The sequence below is a fragment of the Nerophis lumbriciformis genome, linkage group LG02 (genome assembly GCF_033978685.3).
Source record: "Nerophis lumbriciformis linkage group LG02, RoL_Nlum_v2.1, whole genome shotgun sequence".
Lineage (NCBI taxonomy): Eukaryota > Metazoa > Chordata > Actinopteri > Syngnathiformes > Syngnathidae > Nerophis > Nerophis lumbriciformis.
In genome coordinates this window covers 52,091,275-52,110,229 of record NC_084549.2, presented here as the reverse complement: position 1 = coordinate 52,110,229, position 18,955 = coordinate 52,091,275, and the positions used below count along the sequence as shown (strand labels likewise).

Below are 18,955 nucleotides of genomic sequence, written 5' to 3'. Positions count from 1 at the left end.
GAGAAAGACAAGACACTGAAATAATGTCTAATTGAGCACTATATTGTATGTTTTGGAGTGATGATGTGGATATGTGAAAATATATGGCAAAGGCATACAGTATTGTTATGGTAATTATAACTCCAGTGATACAGTAACAGTTTAATGATAGTTTATTGAGTGTTTTGATGAAAATAGAGGTGAAGATAAAGTAAAAGACATTGACATGATAATACAAAGTGACAAAATATATGGGAAATTAAGTGAATTGTGGATTTGTAAATTCTGTTAATAAATTCTGACGAGAGCGACCAGTCTGTGACCAACTGAAACGTTCTGTGTGCTTATTTCCTCCTGTATAACAGGACAATATTATCTGACTGCTTGTCCTGGCTACCTGGGACCTGCAACACAAACTATAACCTGCTACCCAAGAATATACAATTCTTCTCAAAAAAAGAGGAGAAATATAATCTTAGAGAAAAATGTAATTTAAAACATTTGTATGCACGTACAACACTTAAGACCTTCAGTATATCTGTATGTGGAATTAAATTATAGAATGGATTAAGCAAAGCAATCAAACAATGTACTAATGTGATCCACTTCAAGAAACTCTTCAAACTTAAAGTGTTTACAAAGTACAAAAAAAAAGAACCATGATAAACATTCGGAATTTATTTAATCCATGCAACCGTTCATTTTTTCAAAATAATCTTACTCATTTCACCATATGAAATGTAACTTACTTCACTGAGTATTATTTATTTATTTTTATTGTGATTACTTATGGAGTATATTGTGAATAAATTGAGAACAGGAAGTGAACTAAAGTTTTAGCAACTGTTATGTAAAAGAAAAGAGGTAGGATTAAATAAGCTCTACTTCTTCCTACTCCTTTTCGAACATGTTAAAAAGAGAAACTGGAAATTGTGATGTATCATGTTGTATGCTAGCATGTTTGGCTAAAATGATAGTTATTTCACACACAACTTTGTCTCACTCTTGCTAGCTAGCAAGGTAGACTCTTAACAGTACTCTTACAGAGGCTGTGTCCGCATCTCCCTCCAAATGTCCGACATCATGTCTCCGCTTTAAATGCTTACGTATCACAAATATAGTGCCATAAAAACAAGGTACGCTTCGCAAAATGAGCAAGGTATTCATGTTTTGAACAAGAATAAGAGGAAATATTCCCACACTTTGTATGTTATCACTGGCAATGTTTTTGCAAGTGACCCACTCCCGGCCGGAAAAAACGCAAGTGATGACGTTACGACTATTGTCAACAAATATACAATTTGATTGTCGACAATGTCGACTAATCGTTGCAGCCATACTGTCTGACATTTAAAAATGTATTGATGGATTATAATGGTGACCCTTTTCACATAGCCCCCCCTTTTCACTGTGTATGCACTGTTTATCGATGTTGTGTTACGTTATTTAAGTTAAAAACAGCCTAAATACAATCTGAAATCTAGCCAGAATACACTTTTAATGCAATTTGAGTTCACAACGTGTAAATGAAACATGTAAAAAATAAATCGAAATAGAGGAAAAATACCAATATTCCTACAGTGTAATGACAATTAAAAATGTGTTATTATTAAACCACTATGTGGATTAGACATTACTGCTATTTTGATGTAATTAAAGATAACATCAAGTTAAGTCATCATATATAGAGGAAAATAAAGCAAACTAGTAAAAAGCCAAAATACTTAGTAGCAATAAATTTGGCTCCATTAAATGCCACAATGGAGTTACTTTTTTAAGCTAAATGTTAGGGATTTTTTGAAGGTATGTGAATGTGAAAGTTATGGTTTATACTTAAAATAATGTGCATTAGATTATAAAAATAGACTATAATAAAAAAAATAGACATTTACATTTGTTTAAACATTGAGGCATTGCGCGGGGGTGCTTGTTTGCATGTGTGCGTACGTGGGGCTGTTCCAGATGGGATAGAGGTGGGGGCTTTTGTAGCGTATGTGTGTTGTTGTTTTTTTGATGCGCCCAGACAGATGAGGAGAAGCGAAGAGAGCTGAAACTGAAATTCAATTTTGAACAAAATACATCAACCAAATTTAAGTATGTATTTATATTTTTGCATGTTCTGTGACTCCATGTCATTAAAGCTAATGGCTAATAGTAAACAAATACAAATAATGTTTTAATTATTTTATTAGTCTTATAGCTATTCGTATAGGGTTAAAATTAATGTTTAAATTGTTTCATTAGCTTTATAGCTAATAGCATAGGGTTGAAAATAGCATGTCAACTTTTATTTGAGTAAATTGACGAATGCAGCTGAGACAGACTCCAGCACCCCCTGCGACCCCAAAAGGAACAAGCAGTAGAAAATGGATGGATGACTCAAAAATACACATTTTCAATTTGTTTCATTAGACTTATAGCTAATAATATAGGGTTAAAAATATTGTTTAAATTGTTTCATCGGACTAATAGCTAATAGTAGACGGATACAGATAATGTTTAAATTGTTTCATTAGTCTTATAGCTAACAGTGTACCTTTAAAAATAGAATGTCAACTTTTAATTGAAACAATTTAAACATTGTGTATTTTTTTGTCAATTTAACTCAAACATTGACACACTATTTTTAACCCTATACTAGTAGTTCTAAGACTATGGAAACAATTTAAACATTGTGTATGTTTTAGTCAGTCTTATAGCTAATAGTATAGGGTTAAAAATAGTGTCAACTATTGAGTTAAATTGACCAAAAAAATACTTTTAAAATAAGAAAAAATGTACGTAAACAAATACTTGACAAATCTCATTCTAAGAAATATAAATTGATTAACCCAAACCAAATAACAACATTTATAGTCAATTAAGAAATACAAAATAAATAATATTTTAAGAATGACGGATTAAGACCTATAAAACAAATTAAAATTAAATTAAAAATAACTAGAAGACAGCATAATGCTCATAAAGTAAGTTCAGAAACTTTTATTCAAGACAAAAATAGACAATATAATACTTTTAATTTATTTAACATTTATTTAGGACCAACAAACAAAAATATACTTTTAAAATAAGAAAAATAGTTCAAAAACTTTTAATTAAGACAATATAATGCTATTAAAATCAGGAAAAATAGCTCAAACTTTTTTTTTTTTTTATATAAAAACAGCCTTTATTCAATATTATAGTTTTTAAGAAAGAAAACGTTTTGATACTTGTATTCAAGACAAAGTAAATAAACTTTTATTTAAGATAAAAAGTAGATAATACTTTTAATATGAGAAAAATACAAACCCCGTTTACATATGAGTTGGGAAATTGTGTTAGATGTAAATATAAATGGAATACAATGATTTGCAAACCCTTTTCAACCCATATTCAATTGAATGCAGTACAAAGACAAGATATTTGATATTCAAACTCATAAACTTTATTTATTTTTTGGCAAATAATAATTAACTTAGAATTTCATGGCTGCAACACGTGCCAAAGTAGTTGGGAAAGGGCATGTTCACCACTGTGTTACATGGCCTTTCCTTTTAACAACACTCAGTAAACGTTTGGGAACTGAGGAGACACATTTTTGAAGCTTCTCATGTGGAATTCTTTCCCATTCTTGCTTGATGTACAGCTTAAGTTGTTCAACAGTCCGGGGGTCTCCGTTGTGGTATTTTAGGCTTCATAATGCGCCACACATTTTCAATGGGATACAGGTCTGGACTACAGGCAGGCCAGTCTAGTACCCGCACTCTTTTACTATGAAGCCACGTTGATGTAACACGTGGCTTGGCATTGTCTTGCTGAAATAAGCAGGGGCGTCTATGGTAACGTTGCTTGGATGGCAACATATGTTGCTCCAAAACCTGTATGTACCTTTTAGCATTAATGGTGCCTTCACAGATGTGTAAGTTACCCATGTCTTGGCCACTAATACACCCCCATACCATCACAGATGCTGGCTTTTCAACTTTGCGCCTATAACAATCCGGATGGTTATTTTCCTCTTTGGTCCGGAGGACACGACGCCCACAGTTTCCAAAAACAATTTGAAATGTGGACTCGTCAGACCACAGAACACTTTTCCACTTTGTATCAGTCCATCTTAGATGAGCTCAGGCCCAGCGAAGCTGACGGCGTTTCTGGGTGTTGTTGATAAACGGTTTTCGCCTTGCATAGGAGAGTTTTAACTTGCACTTACAGATGTAGCGACCAACTGTAGTTACTGACAGTGGGTTTCTGAAGTGTTCCTTAGCCCATGTGGTGATATCCTTTACACACTGATGTCGCTTGTTGATGCAGTACTGCCCGAGGGATCGAAGGTCACGGGCTTAGCTGCTTACGTGCAGTGATTTCTCCAGATTCTCTGAACCCTTTGATGATATTACGGACCGTAGATGGTGAAATCCCTAAATTCCTTGCAATAGCTGGTTGAGAAAGTTTTTTCTTAAACTGTTCAACAATTTGCTCACGCATTTGTTGACAAAGTGGTGACCCTCGCCCCATCCTTGTTTGTGAATGACTGAGCATTTCATGGAATCTACTTTTATACCCAATCATGGCACCCACCTGTTCCCCATTTGCACGTTCACCTGTGGGATGTTCCAAATAAGTGTTTGATGAGCATTCCTCAAATTTATCAGTATTTATTGCCACCTTTCCCAACTTCTTTGTCACGTGTTGCTGGCATCAAATTCTAAAGTTAATGATTATTTGCAAAAAAAAACGTTTATCAGTTTGAACATCAAATATGTTGTCTTGTAGTATATTCAACTGAATATGGGTTGAAAATGATTTGCAAATCATTGTATTCCGTTTATATTTACATCTAACACAATTTCCCAACTCATATGGAAATGGGGTTTGTAGTTTAGAAACTTATTTAGGACAAAAAGTAGACACTATACTACATAATAGTTTACTTTTTTTAGATAAAAAGTAGATAATATAATACTTTTAATATAAAAAAAAAAAGTTCAGAAACTTTTAACACAAAAAGTAGACAATATAATATAATATAGTTTAATATAAGGACAATATTAATTTTATACCTAATAAATACATAGTAAATTAACTTTTTAAGTTATACATATCTATTATAACTCAAACAGCCTTGGTAGTACAAAACAAGTAACATAAAATAATTCATGGATGTGCTGTGGTATACAAATACAATTTTGTAATTGGGTTAAAATGATGTGAAATAGGGGTGTAAATGCACTATTTACTTGAAACAAAATTGATAGTGAATTAAAAATTATAAATCACTGTCATCAAATAATACATTTGAGAGTGTGGATTAAGCATTAAAACTGGTATAACAGCTACAAATAGTAAAAAAAAAAAAGAAAAAAAGATGACCGCATAAAAAACTTAATGTCGAAGTTTCTTCTGCCTGAAGGGGTCACAATGACTAAGTTTAGCTGCAGGCCAAAGTGGCTCAAATCAGATTGTTTTTAAATTTTTTTTAGATCTGATTTTTTCCAGCTGACTATTTACACTGCAAGTAAAGTTTGATTTTTATTAGACTTCAGTGTAAACGCGCCCAGGCTCCAATGTGGCCTCGACGTCACTTGCATGCGCACTTCGATAAAGTGAAAACAAAGAAAGTTGACAGAGAGGAAGTCGTTATTACTACAAAATAAAATAAAAGTCGCAATACCTTAAAAATTTTGTTTTTTTTACATGAAAGTAAATGAAAGTAATATCATATATGAATGGATGTATATAATGTAATATATTTGGGAGGGTTCTAGTCTTTTTATGACTGTTCAGTAGAGGAAACAAAGACAGTGTGGATCTACGGGAGCTTTATTTTTCAATTCACATGTAATCATATGCGCCACAGCATCAATTCCGGCCTTTCAACTGTCGCTGTTTCTTCGGAATCAATATATATATTCATATTACGGATAGCCTATTATTTGCGCACTATTGACAAGTGATGTACCGAACATTCAGTCGTCTTAAATAGAAACCAAAACCGGGTGTTTTCATGAAATATCCATTTCCGCTGGCGACTGCGTCTTTCCGGCGCATACGAGTGACATAGCTTGCCCAAAGTTGACGGGAAAAAAATCACATTCAGGTCATATACAGGTCTGATTGAGTTCAGACTGAAGTCACTTTTAAAAAGATCAGATTGGTTGATTGGATTCAGGACTACCTTCTGATGTGGCCTGAATCTGATGCCAAAAGATCAGATTTGAAGCACTTTGGAGCGTTTAGACTGGCAAATAAATCAGATTGTCAATTGAAGGCAGAAAAAGAATCTGATTTGGTGTGCATGGTAAACTGTAGGGGTCATAAATCATTCTGACTCCAAGACTACAATTAAAATGGTGGTGGTCTTAAGAGAACTACAAAACAAAATGGCTGCCGGATAAAATGTAGACCTGCTTCCGGTTTTATTTCACCCATTCTGCCTTCTTACTAAGTGGCGCCGTTTAGGCCACGCCCACTGTGTGTGACGTCACCCTCGCTACCCCCACCTTACCAGGTGGCACATTTAGGCCATGCCCTCTTTTGGGTCAAAAATCATTATCAATCCCCCGCGGCCTCCTTGGTCCGCCTAAAGAGGTGAAATATCATACGACTAATAACCGTATGGAATGGACTATGGCGTCTTTAAATTGAAGTGGAGTAGTAATAGTTTTTGTGGTGTCACCTAGTGGCCACAATAATTCATTAAGTTAAGCTCCTGAAGTTGAATGATGCGAACACATTTGTTGCTGGATACTTTTTAGTACGCTTCTGCCTTGGTGACTATGTATGTGCAAGTAATAGGTTGTATTCGGTCACGTGACTTTTGAACGGAAGTGAACGAAGTGGTGGGCCATCAAACCAACATGGCTACTGTGCAGCAAACAGAGTGCGATCTACGCAAGGGGCCTAGATCTTACCACTAAAAAGCAGATACGAGAAAAAAATGCAAACTATGCAATGGAATCTATCCCGTTATCAAAATAACATTTGTTGCGTGAACTCAAGGATTATCTGTCGTCGCGTTCTCAAACATATCAAACTATCTGGTGCTCCAGACACCATTCTACACGACAAAACTTGGAAAAGCATGGGGGTGGACAACTTCTTTGTGTGTGGCTGGGTCAAAGAAATTGGTGTCAAAACTCTCCCAGATAAATCATGCATTATTTTTGCTCAGCTAAGGTTGCCTTTTGTGATTTTACTTTGCGTTGACAGTAATGTTTGTTGCCTTATTGTTGTTGTACGTGCCATTTATGAGTACACATATTTTTTTTCCCAGTCTTTATCAAAATAAAACTTTAGATCCCAACATTGTGTCTGTGCTGAAAGATTCATTTACTGCCTTCGGTAAAAGCGTAATTATTAGCTGTCTTTTATTTAGACTCGCCGTGTTGGTGCTTTACGAAACACACATTGTAGCAAAAATTTGTTTTAGGAATTCCAAAACAAGATAAAATACACATAAGATAATACCTCAATTCAAAATACTAAATGTTTAAAGTATATCAAACAAACTAACAAAGTGATCACTGCAAACTTCGACTCGATAGGCTCCCATGGACTGGAGTGTGTGCCAATTTTCTTGTCTTTTGTAAAATCTTTCGCCCTTCTTGATTACTTTAAGGAACTTTGAAAATGTTTTTATTCTTTTCGCGATTTGATCGGTTCCAACAGCCTAAAACAACTCAAGCAAGGGGCATTTTTTTTCAAGAAAGGCAAAATGCAGTCCAGAAAACATGACGCTTGTTGACCCACCATTTTGAGCCTCGCATAGCTAATGAGCCGGACGTAATTTCACGTGAATACATCCTATATGCAAATATAATAATTATTTGATACTTGTTTTGTATTAACAAATGTGCTGTTTTAGATTGAAATATTGTTCAATTAAAGACACTTACTACATATGCCTAGGTTGTATGCTATTGTGTGCTTAGCTTCTGTGTATCTGCTAGCTCCTAGTAGTCTAAAGCTTACCATGTTTACCTTTCGTAAATGACTTGACTAAAATACAAGAAAAGACCAACCTTATGTGTTTATTGGAGGATATTTAGATGTTAACTGGCTGCACAGCTTTGCACAAGTAAACACGCTTTAGGACTGCTTCTATCAGAGATTATGTCACACATTTTACACGCAACCCGATATCATCCAAACTTGCTTATTTTTTTGCGGATATTGGACCGATATCAATATCGGGACACCCCCAGTTTTTGTGTACAGCCTCGGTTATTGTATGGCCAAACATTTTACAGAACAAACTATTCCATTTGCCCCTGTATTTGGGTGGAATTGTGTGCCCTAAGAAAGAATTGAACGCGTTAATTTAGTCTGTGTATATTTTTTTTTAATTGCGTAAGACTGAAAAATAATCCACCATGGAACCAAATAAAGTTCCAAGTAAGAGCACTTTAATGAAGAAAGTAATAAACATCATTGAACTCAAGAAATAGCTCATAGTAAAGTACGAAATATGTCCACTCCCTCCCCCTTCACCAGCAAAAGTGTTCAATACAAGTATAAGTCATGTTAAATGTTTGTATACATTTCGTTCATTTATATGCGTTTCACATTGATTTATGCATATTAAACTGTAATTATTCTTTATAAAATATGTTTTAAGTTAATGTTTGGGTGACTGTAGTGGAATGGATTAATTGAATTTACACAAATTATTTTGTGGAAAATGTAGTCAGTTTTTGTACAACTTAGTTTTTGTTGGTTCTTTTATGAGACAAAGTCATAAGGATGGATATTCTTTTTGCATTTCAGAACTTCTGGACTGAGGCAGTGGAACGTGCAGTCACCACTCCGTCAGAAAAAGAAAGCCATTTCTTAGTTCAACTCTGATTGTGACTTTAACTCTTTGCATGTTTAATTTTTTATTTTTTTTTGTCCAGCACACTTTGTCCTTTCTTTTTTGTATTTGGTAAATCGCATTTACACATAACATATTCATACTTTGCATGTTATTTTTATAAACATCATGAGAATAGTTTCGCTTATTTGGAAAATGCTTATTAAATTCATTAACATTCAAAAACAAGTTTACACTTGCACAATTCAACATGATATGTGTAAAAAATGGCGGTGTAGGATAGTAATATAATTAACACAAAAGTCAAACTCAAGTCAAGTCAAACAGTGCTGCCTCTGTGCTATGGCAGGATTTAAAACCTGACTGGAATTTCTTGTGATGTCATTTAGCTCAAGGTAGGAGAGTAGTTAGCTGTGAGCCATGTTTTTTTTTTTAAACTTGATATAAAAAAAAGATAGCTTAGAAAAATAGTTCAGGGGTGTCCAAGCTTTTTCTACCACAGCTGCATACTGAAAAAGTATATATTGTTTTTTTAATGCTAATGCAATATATAGATTTGTTTCACCAAGGTTCTCCTCAAGTTTGGTTCGGGGACGTGGAAGGGTCTCAGTCATATAAATGTTGAAAATAAGTTATATATTATGTTTTTTATTATTTATTCAACCCTAAATCTCTAGATCAACTTAAGGTCTGTTGATATCGTTTTTTTTATTTTAATGGCAACACAATATGCTATATTTTCCCCGCCAAACATTTCATAGTGGAATATTTTAATTGGGCCCCTTAAGTCAATATTTCATAACATTGATTTTAATTTATTTTTTAAGCAATGACAGTTTAAAAAATAATGTCCCATTAAATTCTTAGGTATCCAAAAGAGCCCAACTCAAAGTATTAAGTCATATATATATATTTTTTTTTACTTTCAACGCTTAAGCCTCTAGATCAACTTTAGATTTATCCGTCAATCATACGTTTGTGTTTTGTGTCTGTTTTATGCCCTTTTGGTCGAAGGAAACTTGTTTTTTATTTGGAAAACAAACATTTTCCCAGAGGAGTATTTCAAAGTACTGGTAAATTTGTACATGTAAAGTAATTAAAGCATTGAATAGGTTAACAATTGATAACATTTGAGTTTTTTTTATTAATTTTTTTTCAAAAACATTTTTAATAGTGATTGTAGAATGTACCACAGGCTGTTAAAAATTAGCTGCAGGCCACAACTGTTCCCTAGGCCATACTTTAGACACACCAGTAATAGGCCTATAATTACAGTTCTCAGTTGCTCTTCATAATAGGCTGAACAGCATGTTTAAGTACAACTGGGACAGAGAGAGATCAGTGAATAGTTGATTAACAACTCATGGACCAAGTGTATTAAACATCCCTTAAGGAACTGCACATTTGTTTTGAATATTGCATATGAGTCACAATCCTTATGTAAGATAAGAACACGTTTTTCCTTTTTTTAATGCATTCTAAATAGTAAATACATGCGGTCAAAAGTCAGCTTACAATGGAGCCAATGGCGTCACTCTATTCTACCAATAAAGCGCTGTAAAAAAAAAAACATCCAAACACCTCCATTAAGGTTTTATATACATGCTGTAAGTATATATGGAATGTACCTATGAAGGTTCTCATTCATCCAGGTCGTTCAATAGTTCGCAACTAGACTGCTTGGTTTGTCTTAGAAGATGTTTCTAAGTCCAGATGTGACCATTCTAAGTCTATGAGCACGAACTGATTAAGCCTACTCAGATGAGCGACAAAAGGTCTTCCAAGACAAATTAAGCAGTCCAGTTGTGAACGACACAAAAAGAAGCTTGGTTCTAACCCTTCTCTTCGTGAGGATTAGGAGTCATTCTTCATCTAAATGGTGTTACGATCCGCTGCCCGGATCATAGTTTGTTTATGTTTGAGTCACGTGTTTTCAGCACCTTGCTTTTGTTTGTTTTCAGTTGCCATGTCAACCGATTACATTCACCTGCCTCTGGTTAGTGTTCGGGACGCGCACCTGTTGCCCGGGCACTAATCAGAGGGCTATTTAGTCTTTGCCCTGGCCTCACTCGGTCTGGCTTCCTAGTTTGTTCTTACACAACTGATGACGACGATTATTTCCTGTTTCTTAGCTACTAGTTCTCACGCTAGGCTATTTTGGTTTGCTAGCTCCCACGCTAGCCCTTTTGTTTTGCCTTTTGTGCTACGTGCATGTCTTTTTGTTTATTCATCGTATGATTTATATTGTAAATAAATCATATTCCTACCTGCAAGCTGTGTCCGAAGCCGTCTAGCATCCCTGGGAGAACCACATCCGCATCACGATGCGACCAAGTCGTCACAGTAGGAAGCCAGCAGAAGACAATTCTCCCGCACCGGCTAACGAGGAGTGGGACGAAGGTACGCTCATGGTGTTGCGAGCGATGGAAGCCGAGACGCTTCGCTATTCGACGGAGGAGAGGTCGAAACTCATGTGGGGAGCTGGAGGCTCTCTTATCCCCATCGACTCCCTCTGGTCGGAAGACATCGCCGCTACACCGCAGTACCGTGCGCGCCATCAAAGACGGAAGCCGGCCAGAAGGTCTTTCCCTCGCCGCCAAGACGCGCCGCTCCTGCAAACTCCTCCCCCGGACCGAAGAAAGCTACATGCAGCTCAAGCTCCCCCTCCTCAGATGTTTGGCAACCCAATAGACCACTTCGCCAAACAGTTTTCCGATTGGGCTGTCAGTCACATGGACAATTGCAACAATGACGTCATTTCATTGGCGCCCCCCGAAGAGGTAACTCCGCCCACTCCCGATGACATCATTGAGCAAGAATTTTTTTTCCCATCTTCTAATTCTTTATGTCAGCCAATTCAAAATGACTTTTATTCTAAGATAAAACATTATCAGGACATTTTTGTTAAGTTCAACTCTAGTCAGTCACTTTCTGATTTTTCAAACTCCACCTCCAGTGACTTTGGTTCCGCCCCAGGGACTATTGCTCCGCCCACTGCACATATTTGTTCCCCCTGTGCTCCCACCCAATCTCAAGTGGGGGATGATGATAGTCAATTTGGACAATTTAAAGTGGAGGAATATACCCCCCTCCATACCTCCCCCCACCCACCCTTGAAGACGGTTCCAAACCACAAAGAGCGCGTCTGGTATCCGCGTCTTGAGGGGGGGGGGCTAGTACTGGGAACTGTGCTAGTGCAGTGGCACAACTTCGGCGTGCTAAGCCGCAACCTCCTGCACGGCCACCGCCAACAGTTTTTCGGCGTGCTAAGCCGCAACCCCCTGCACGGCCACCGCCACCAGTCTTTCGGCGTGCTAAGCCGCAACCTCCTGCACGGCCACCGCCACCAGTCTTTCGGCGTGCTAAACCGCAACCTCCTGCACGGCCACCGCCACCAATCTTTCGGCGTGCTAAGCCGCAACCTCCTGCACGGCCACCGCCACCAGTCCTTTGGCCTGCTAAGCCACAACCGCCAGCTAGGCCACCTCCAGCTGCACCTCGGCTAGCACCTGTTCCTGCACCTCGGCTGGTTCTCACACCAGTGCCGGCTCCACGGCTGGTTCTCACACCAGCGCCGGCTCCACGGCTGGTTCCCACACCAGCGCCGGCTCCACGGCTGGTTCCCACACCAGCGCCGGCTCCAAGGCTGGTTCCCACACCAGCGCCGGCTCCAAGGCTGGTTCCCACACCAGCGCCGGCTCCAAGGCTGGTTCCCACACCAGCGCCGGCTCCAAGGCTGGTTCCCACACCAGCGCCGGCTCCAAGGCTGGTTCCCACACCAGCGCCGGCTCCAAGGCTGGTTCTCACACCAGCGCCGGCTCCAAGGCTGGTTCTCACACCAGCGCCGGCTCCAAGGCTGGTTCTCACACCAGCACCGACTCCAAGACCAACCCCTGTCCCGGCTCCGAGGCTAGCACGAGTCGCGGCTCCAAGACTTGCACCAGCTGCCGCGACGACGTCTCCTCCTGCCTCCACGGCGACGACGTCTCCTCCTGCCTCCACGGCGACGACGTCTCCTCCTGCCTCCACGGCGACGACGACTCCTCCTGCTTCCACGGCGACGTCTTCTCTCTCCTCGTCTCCGGTGGGCTTTTCCAGGACGCCGCTACCTTCCTCGCCCTCATCGTCGTCTCAGCGACCTCGAGTGGTCTGGCTGCGCAAGCGGTGCTCTCGGATGTTTGCGTATGGACGCCAGTGGCGCAAACAGCAGCGACACCCGAGAAGTAGACTTAGAACTCTCCGGCTGCTGAACTTCTGGCGCCACTCACGCCCACCTTCTCGGCAGCCACGCATGTGGCCTTTCCGTGGTCGCCCGCCTCGCCTGCGGCAGTGGCGTTCCACTCGCCGCCGCCACCTGACTCTTCCCCGGTGGATTCGGGGACACGTGGCCTGGCGACCCACCACCAAACCCTCCCTCCGCCCTCCCTTGACTCTAGAACTGTTTCTTGTTTTTTGGGTTCTAGTTTTATTTTGTGTCAAGGGACATCTGGAATCTGTCCTTTAAGGGGGGGGGTACTGTTACGATCCGCTGCCCGGATCATAGTTTGTTTATGTTTGAGTCACGTGTTTTCAGCACCTTGAGTTTGTTTGTTTTCAGTTGCCATGTCAACCGATTACATTCACCTGCCTCTGGTTAGTGTTCGGGACGCGCACCTGTTGCCCGGGCACTAATCAGAGGGCTATTTAGTCTTTGCCCTGGCCTCACTCGGTCTGGCTTCCTAGTTTGTTCTTACACAACTGATGACGACGATTATTTCCTGTTTCTTAGCTACTAGTTCTCACGCTAGGCTATTTTGGTTTGCTAGCTCCCACGCTAGCCCTTTTGTTTTGCCTTTTGTGCTACGTGCATGTCTTTTTGTTTATTCATCGTATGATTTATATTGTAAATAAATCATATTCCTACCTGCAAGCTGTGTCCGAAGCCGTCTGCATCCCTGGGAGAACCACATCCGCATCACGATGCGACCAAGTCGTCACAAATGGGAATATAACAAGATTCTATCCGTCTACATCCTAGTGACAGCAAACAATGTAAGTGATGTTTTGTGTTTGTTGGCTCTCCAGAAGTCTGCAGTGAGTAGTAATCAATGATGTTGAAGAAAAAAAACTAATGTGATACGTTTTTGAAATTAGTGCACCATGTATGCTTAAAATGAACAAAATCGTAAATATTACATTTTGTGTAATAAATGTGCGTGTTACTACATTGCATGTTATCTCAGGTCATTCAATCGATTGCAACTGAAATGTTTGGTTTGTCTTAGAAGACGTTTCGCCTTTCATCCGAGGAAGCTTCATCAGTTCGCGCTCGTAGACTTAGATTGGTCAGATCTAGTCTGATAGAGACGAAACGTCTTCTAAGACAAACCAGACCAGCTGCGATCGATTCAATGCCTTGAGATGACAATGATCTGGATGAATGAGAACATTCATAGACAGTAGGATACATAATGTCCAAGAGCACTCTGGGTCAAGCCTGCCCGAAAAGCAATGACTGCCATTAATGTGAAGGCCTGTCCTTCATGTTGGAGGGGAATTCACACGAGGGAAATCTTCTCTGGTGGATACCCCTTTGTGCTGGAGTTGCTGAACAAGGGCTGCCAAGGTCAGTGTCAATCCAAATAAGTTCTCACAGCTTGTAACTGGGTAACCCTACATGCACATATACTATTTCCTGTTTTGCTGTCTTCTCTGATTGGCCGTAGGCAGTCTGAGTCAGGAAGGCTGAGTCCTTCTTCCACAGCAGTTGCAAGATGACAGATGCCAAAAGTCTGGAGGACACAAATAGAGGTAGAGATGAATGCAACTGTCCTTGTGCTTTGTTTGCTTAGGTTGCAATACGGTGAAGAACATTGTTTTAACAAATAAGCACTTGCACTGTTCTCTGTATCATAGTAGAGATGTTACAATGTGCATCTATTTGTAGTGTACTAGATGTTAGTTGGACAGCTTCAAATATTTTCTTTAGGAATCTTGCCCCCTCCACGTAGACCAGTTGGGTCACACCCTGTGTGGAGATGGCTTTTACCAGTCTAAGAAACTGGTTGCTGTGTTCGTTACAATTTACAATATTATACTTTTTATTTACAATAAAAATACTCTCAAAGAAAGAACTACATAAGCTCTAACAAAAGTGTTTAGCACAGAGACTTTTGATTTATCGACTTTAAGAGGCTGCTGATGGTTTCCATTTTTTAATCAATCGCAGCTCTACCTTTTTCTGGCCCGTAGATGGAAGTGCATGCAGTCATTCTGGGACAAAGATAACTAATCTTCCATTTTTTTGCTTGGAACCATTTGGCTTCTCCAGTTTTCCACAGCATCTCCATCTGTTGGGCGTGTTTGTGGCAGCATCAGACTCCTCACAGGGATAAGCATCCTTTTGTCTCTTTTCTACTGTGGATGCAGGGTCAATGGCAGCATCATCTTTTTTTGATGAAGGAAAGAAAGATGGTGAGCAAAAAAAATGATGCACCTTTATAGGTAAGTTTTCATGTTTGAAAATACCTTGTTTTATATTTTTTGAACTTAAACTGCGGCTGATCTTGCAGTGACGCTGTAAAATAGTGGCGCCATTATTCCTGTCCAGAGTGGTAAGTAACTTGCAAGTGTTATTATATGGGGAGTAATCGCAGGGAGGAAGTGGATGTTATCGCGATTCCCATCAGCCATAGCAAGTGGCCTGCTCTTCACATATTTCAGTTACCCACTGTTGGATGTCAGTCTGGATCTGAGCACACGCATCCACTTGGTTCACCTGTTCCTTACCCTTGTCATCTGGAATTGACACACTCTTGTGTAATTTGTGCTCTCAGGTATTTATTGTACCTTTCTGATGAAAAAGGGACTCCAGCCCTATTACCTTCACTTAACGCCACATTAGTGATAGCACGTAATAGTTATTTTGCATGCTCCACACATTGTGATTTAAGAAGCTTTGCTAAAGACCTTACAAAAAAAATTGTTAATCATGTGTTTTCTTCATGCACTCCTAGTTGCAGCTCATCTTGATGCAGTGGGCAACATCAACCCTGACAAAACAAGGTGGTAGTTTTGCATCATTTTTACCAAGTAAAATGTTAAATCATTGATGTAAATTTTTTAGGTCAGGATAAGGAGAAACACCTAGAATGGCTAGAGAAAAATCACTCAACTTCTTTTGGGACAGTTGCACCTGCACGAATCCATTCGTTCAGCATATTGTGCGACAGCATTTGCACCACTAGGAGACTGCTGTGCCGTGTCAGAACACCCGGATACAGGAAGATATGGCCAGATGAGCCATTTGGCCTTGTCCATTTTCTTACAACTTATCCACTTGCATCAAAACATACTGTCTGGTGAATTTTCTTTATGAAGGTCTTGTACACATGCATTTGTGTTTCACCCCATTAGTGACAGAAAAACATGTCCAGTTCATTGTCTCTGATGCTACCACTGTAAGGTGAACTGTATTTTAACAGCTGCAAGGAATACATTGGATTTTTGTCACTTAATTCCAGATGATTCTTTTCTTGTTTTGCTTAGCGTAGAATGGCCAAATTAGGCAGATGAGTTGGCTCTAGATCTCCAAAGTCCATAAGCTTTTGTGCCTGTGATGCCCTCCAGACATTTGTTTGCATCCTGCCCTCACACAGTTCTGTGGCTACCTGCACACGCAAGTCTGCAGGCAAAAAGGGCTTTTAACAGCCTAGTGTACATGGAGTTATCTGTGTTTTTGATGAAGCATTTGAACACCACTGGGATGTTAATTGCAGGTTTGCCGGCACATGTTAAATGGATGTCCATTTAACGGTCATGTGACCGTGGCACTCCTTACAGTAGCCATTTATGTTAATGTACTGGTGATTGATTGGCACTTTTAAAAACAAATGTACAAGGACTATTCATCACCTTTCAAATGTGCACATTAACACCACGAGTCCAGGTGCCAGGCTTCAAAATTGTGTATTCCCTTTTTTTTTTGCTTGATATTGTTTCTTTGTATTCAACCTTTCCTGAAATAAATTTGATCTATTTTCAAAAAGAGCAAGCTGAAAAGCCTGATTTGGTCCGTCAGAAAGAAAAGCTGAATAATCTGTCGTGAATAGTTGCGGGATCACTTGATAATTAAAGCCTATTGCTGACCAAATGTGTCTAAGAAAAGTGTACATGGCCTCTGTTTCTCAGCTGCTCACTCGGCACCATCCATATACTGGCATTTGGAGTGGCTGTGTTGCCATTTTGGATTATGGCCTCTTGATGTGAAGATAACTGAAAAGATGGAAGTCCTCTAAACTGTTGATTTTGTGAACATCTTGTTTTAGCATTACTTTATTTCTGCAATGTATTTTACTACCAATTAAAGTGTGTGCTGGGGCCTTGATCAAATAATTAGAAAATTAATGGGTGTCTGCAAACCTTACAGTAAATGTACATGCAATGCAAGTTGAAAAACACTTTTGTACAATGTTACATGCATAGGTTAAACTTACCCTAGTTAATTCCTTTGCAAATTGTATTTAGGTCTGTTGAGATTAAACTCGAAGGAAACTTGTTTTTTATTTGGAAAACAAACATTTTCCCAGAGGAGTATTTCAAAGTACTGGTAAATTTGTACATGTTAAGTAATTAAAGCATTGAATAGGTTAACAATTGATAACATTTGAGTTTTTTTTATTAATTTTTTTTCAAAAACATTTTTAATAGTGATTGTAGAATGTACCACAGGCTGTTAAAAATTAGCTACAGGCCGCAACTGTTCCCTAGGCCATACTTTAGACCAGTGGTTCTCAAACTTTTTTTGTCATCCCCCACTTTGGACAAGGGGGAGTTTTCAAGCCCCACCTGCCCCCATCGCCCCAAAAGAGCGCTAATGCCAAGCTTTAACATTTTCAAATTTATTGAACATCAAGTTGTATACATTCAAACTCAATAACATAAAATAACATCAAGTTCAATAATAAATAAAATAACTGTGCAGCTGTGGTATAACTTGCATCAAGTTCAATAATAAATAAAATAACTTCCATCAAGTTCAATAATAAATAAAACAAAAGTGTTATAACTTGCATCAAGTTCAATAATAAATCAAAAAAAGTGTTATAACTTGCATCAAGTTCAATAATAAATCAAAAAAAGTGTTATAACTTGCATCACGTTCAATAATAAATCAAAAAAAGTGTTATAACTTGCATCAAGTTCAATAATAAATTAAAAAAAGTGTTATAACTTGCATCAAGTTCAATAATAAATCAAACAAAAGTGTTATAACTTGCATCACGTTCAATAATACATCAAAAAAAGTGTTATAACTTGCATCAAGTTCAATAATAAATCAAATAAAAGTGTTATAACTTGCATCAAGTTCAGTAATAAATCAAATAACTTGCATCAAGCTCAATAATAAATAAAAAAAAGTGTTATAACTTGCATCAAGTTCAAAAATAAATCAAAAAAAGTGTTATAACTTGCATCAAGTTCAATAATAAATCAAATAACTTGCATCAAGTTCAATAATAAATAAAATAAAAGTGCCACTTTGCAATCTTTGCAAAAAAAAGGAGGAGCTATATGCATTTGGCAAGACAGGGCAAGTGACAGCACTTTTCCCCGGGAGAGCCACCTTGCTTCACTGTGAAACAGCACGGCTGTATGATCAGCTCCCATTTCCTCACAGTGCAGAGAACAGTCGCACTTTCAGTGGTCGTGTTTTGATCAAATTTACCGCGCTCACAACATCTGTTAAAACCTCATTGAGTTCGGGGCTTAGCTGCCTTGACGCGAGTGCTTCCCGGTGAAGCACTCGTCAGATTTTTGTTTCTCTGCAGGCACTGGCTCTGGCTCGACGACCTTTGAGGTGCGAGTCACAAATGTATATATTTGTGTAATTGTGGTCCACACATTAGCCTGCTACAACATCCGCGCGAAAGTTTGTTCCGCTTAGCCCCGCCCCCATTAGTTACTGTTGCTATGTCTGTCAAACTTTCGCTCCTACCGAGAAATTAAGCCTACAGTAAAAATAAGTACCGGTAATTTCCATTTATTTATATAGCGGATTTCACAGACAGAATCACAAAGTGATTTACAGTGTGTATAGAAAATGAAAGCATAGTAAAAAAAAAAAATCTAAGAATATAATGATAAATAAAAAAATTTAAAGTGAAATTTCCTCCCGTTCCTCGCGCCCCACCTGTCATG

General features: G+C 38.7%; 1 protein-coding gene and 1 long non-coding RNA gene across 4 annotated transcripts in view; both read left to right on the top strand.

The window, feature by feature from the left end:
- Positions 1-12,310, top strand: part of ncapd3 (non-SMC condensin II complex, subunit D3) — a 121,329-nt gene extending 109,019 nt beyond the window's left edge. For 2 of the 3 annotated variants that reach the window (XM_061964467.2, XM_061964451.1), the window contains exon 35: positions 8,731-12,310. In XM_061964467.2, coding sequence (XP_061820451.1) covers positions 8,731-8,797 — 67 coding nt within the window. In that variant the 3' untranslated portion in view covers positions 8,798-12,310. The remainder of the gene's footprint in view (positions 1-8,730) is intronic. The other variant, XM_061964458.2, reaches the window with a different exon arrangement.
- A 391-nt stretch (positions 12,311-12,701) lies between these two features.
- Positions 12,702-16,918, top strand: LOC133611312 (uncharacterized). The gene is made up of 3 exons (XR_009815984.2): positions 12,702-14,566; positions 15,087-15,820; positions 15,882-16,918. It is a non-coding gene; the product is annotated as an uncharacterized lncRNA (long non-coding RNA).
- Positions 16,919-18,955: the final 2,037 nt, after the last annotated feature.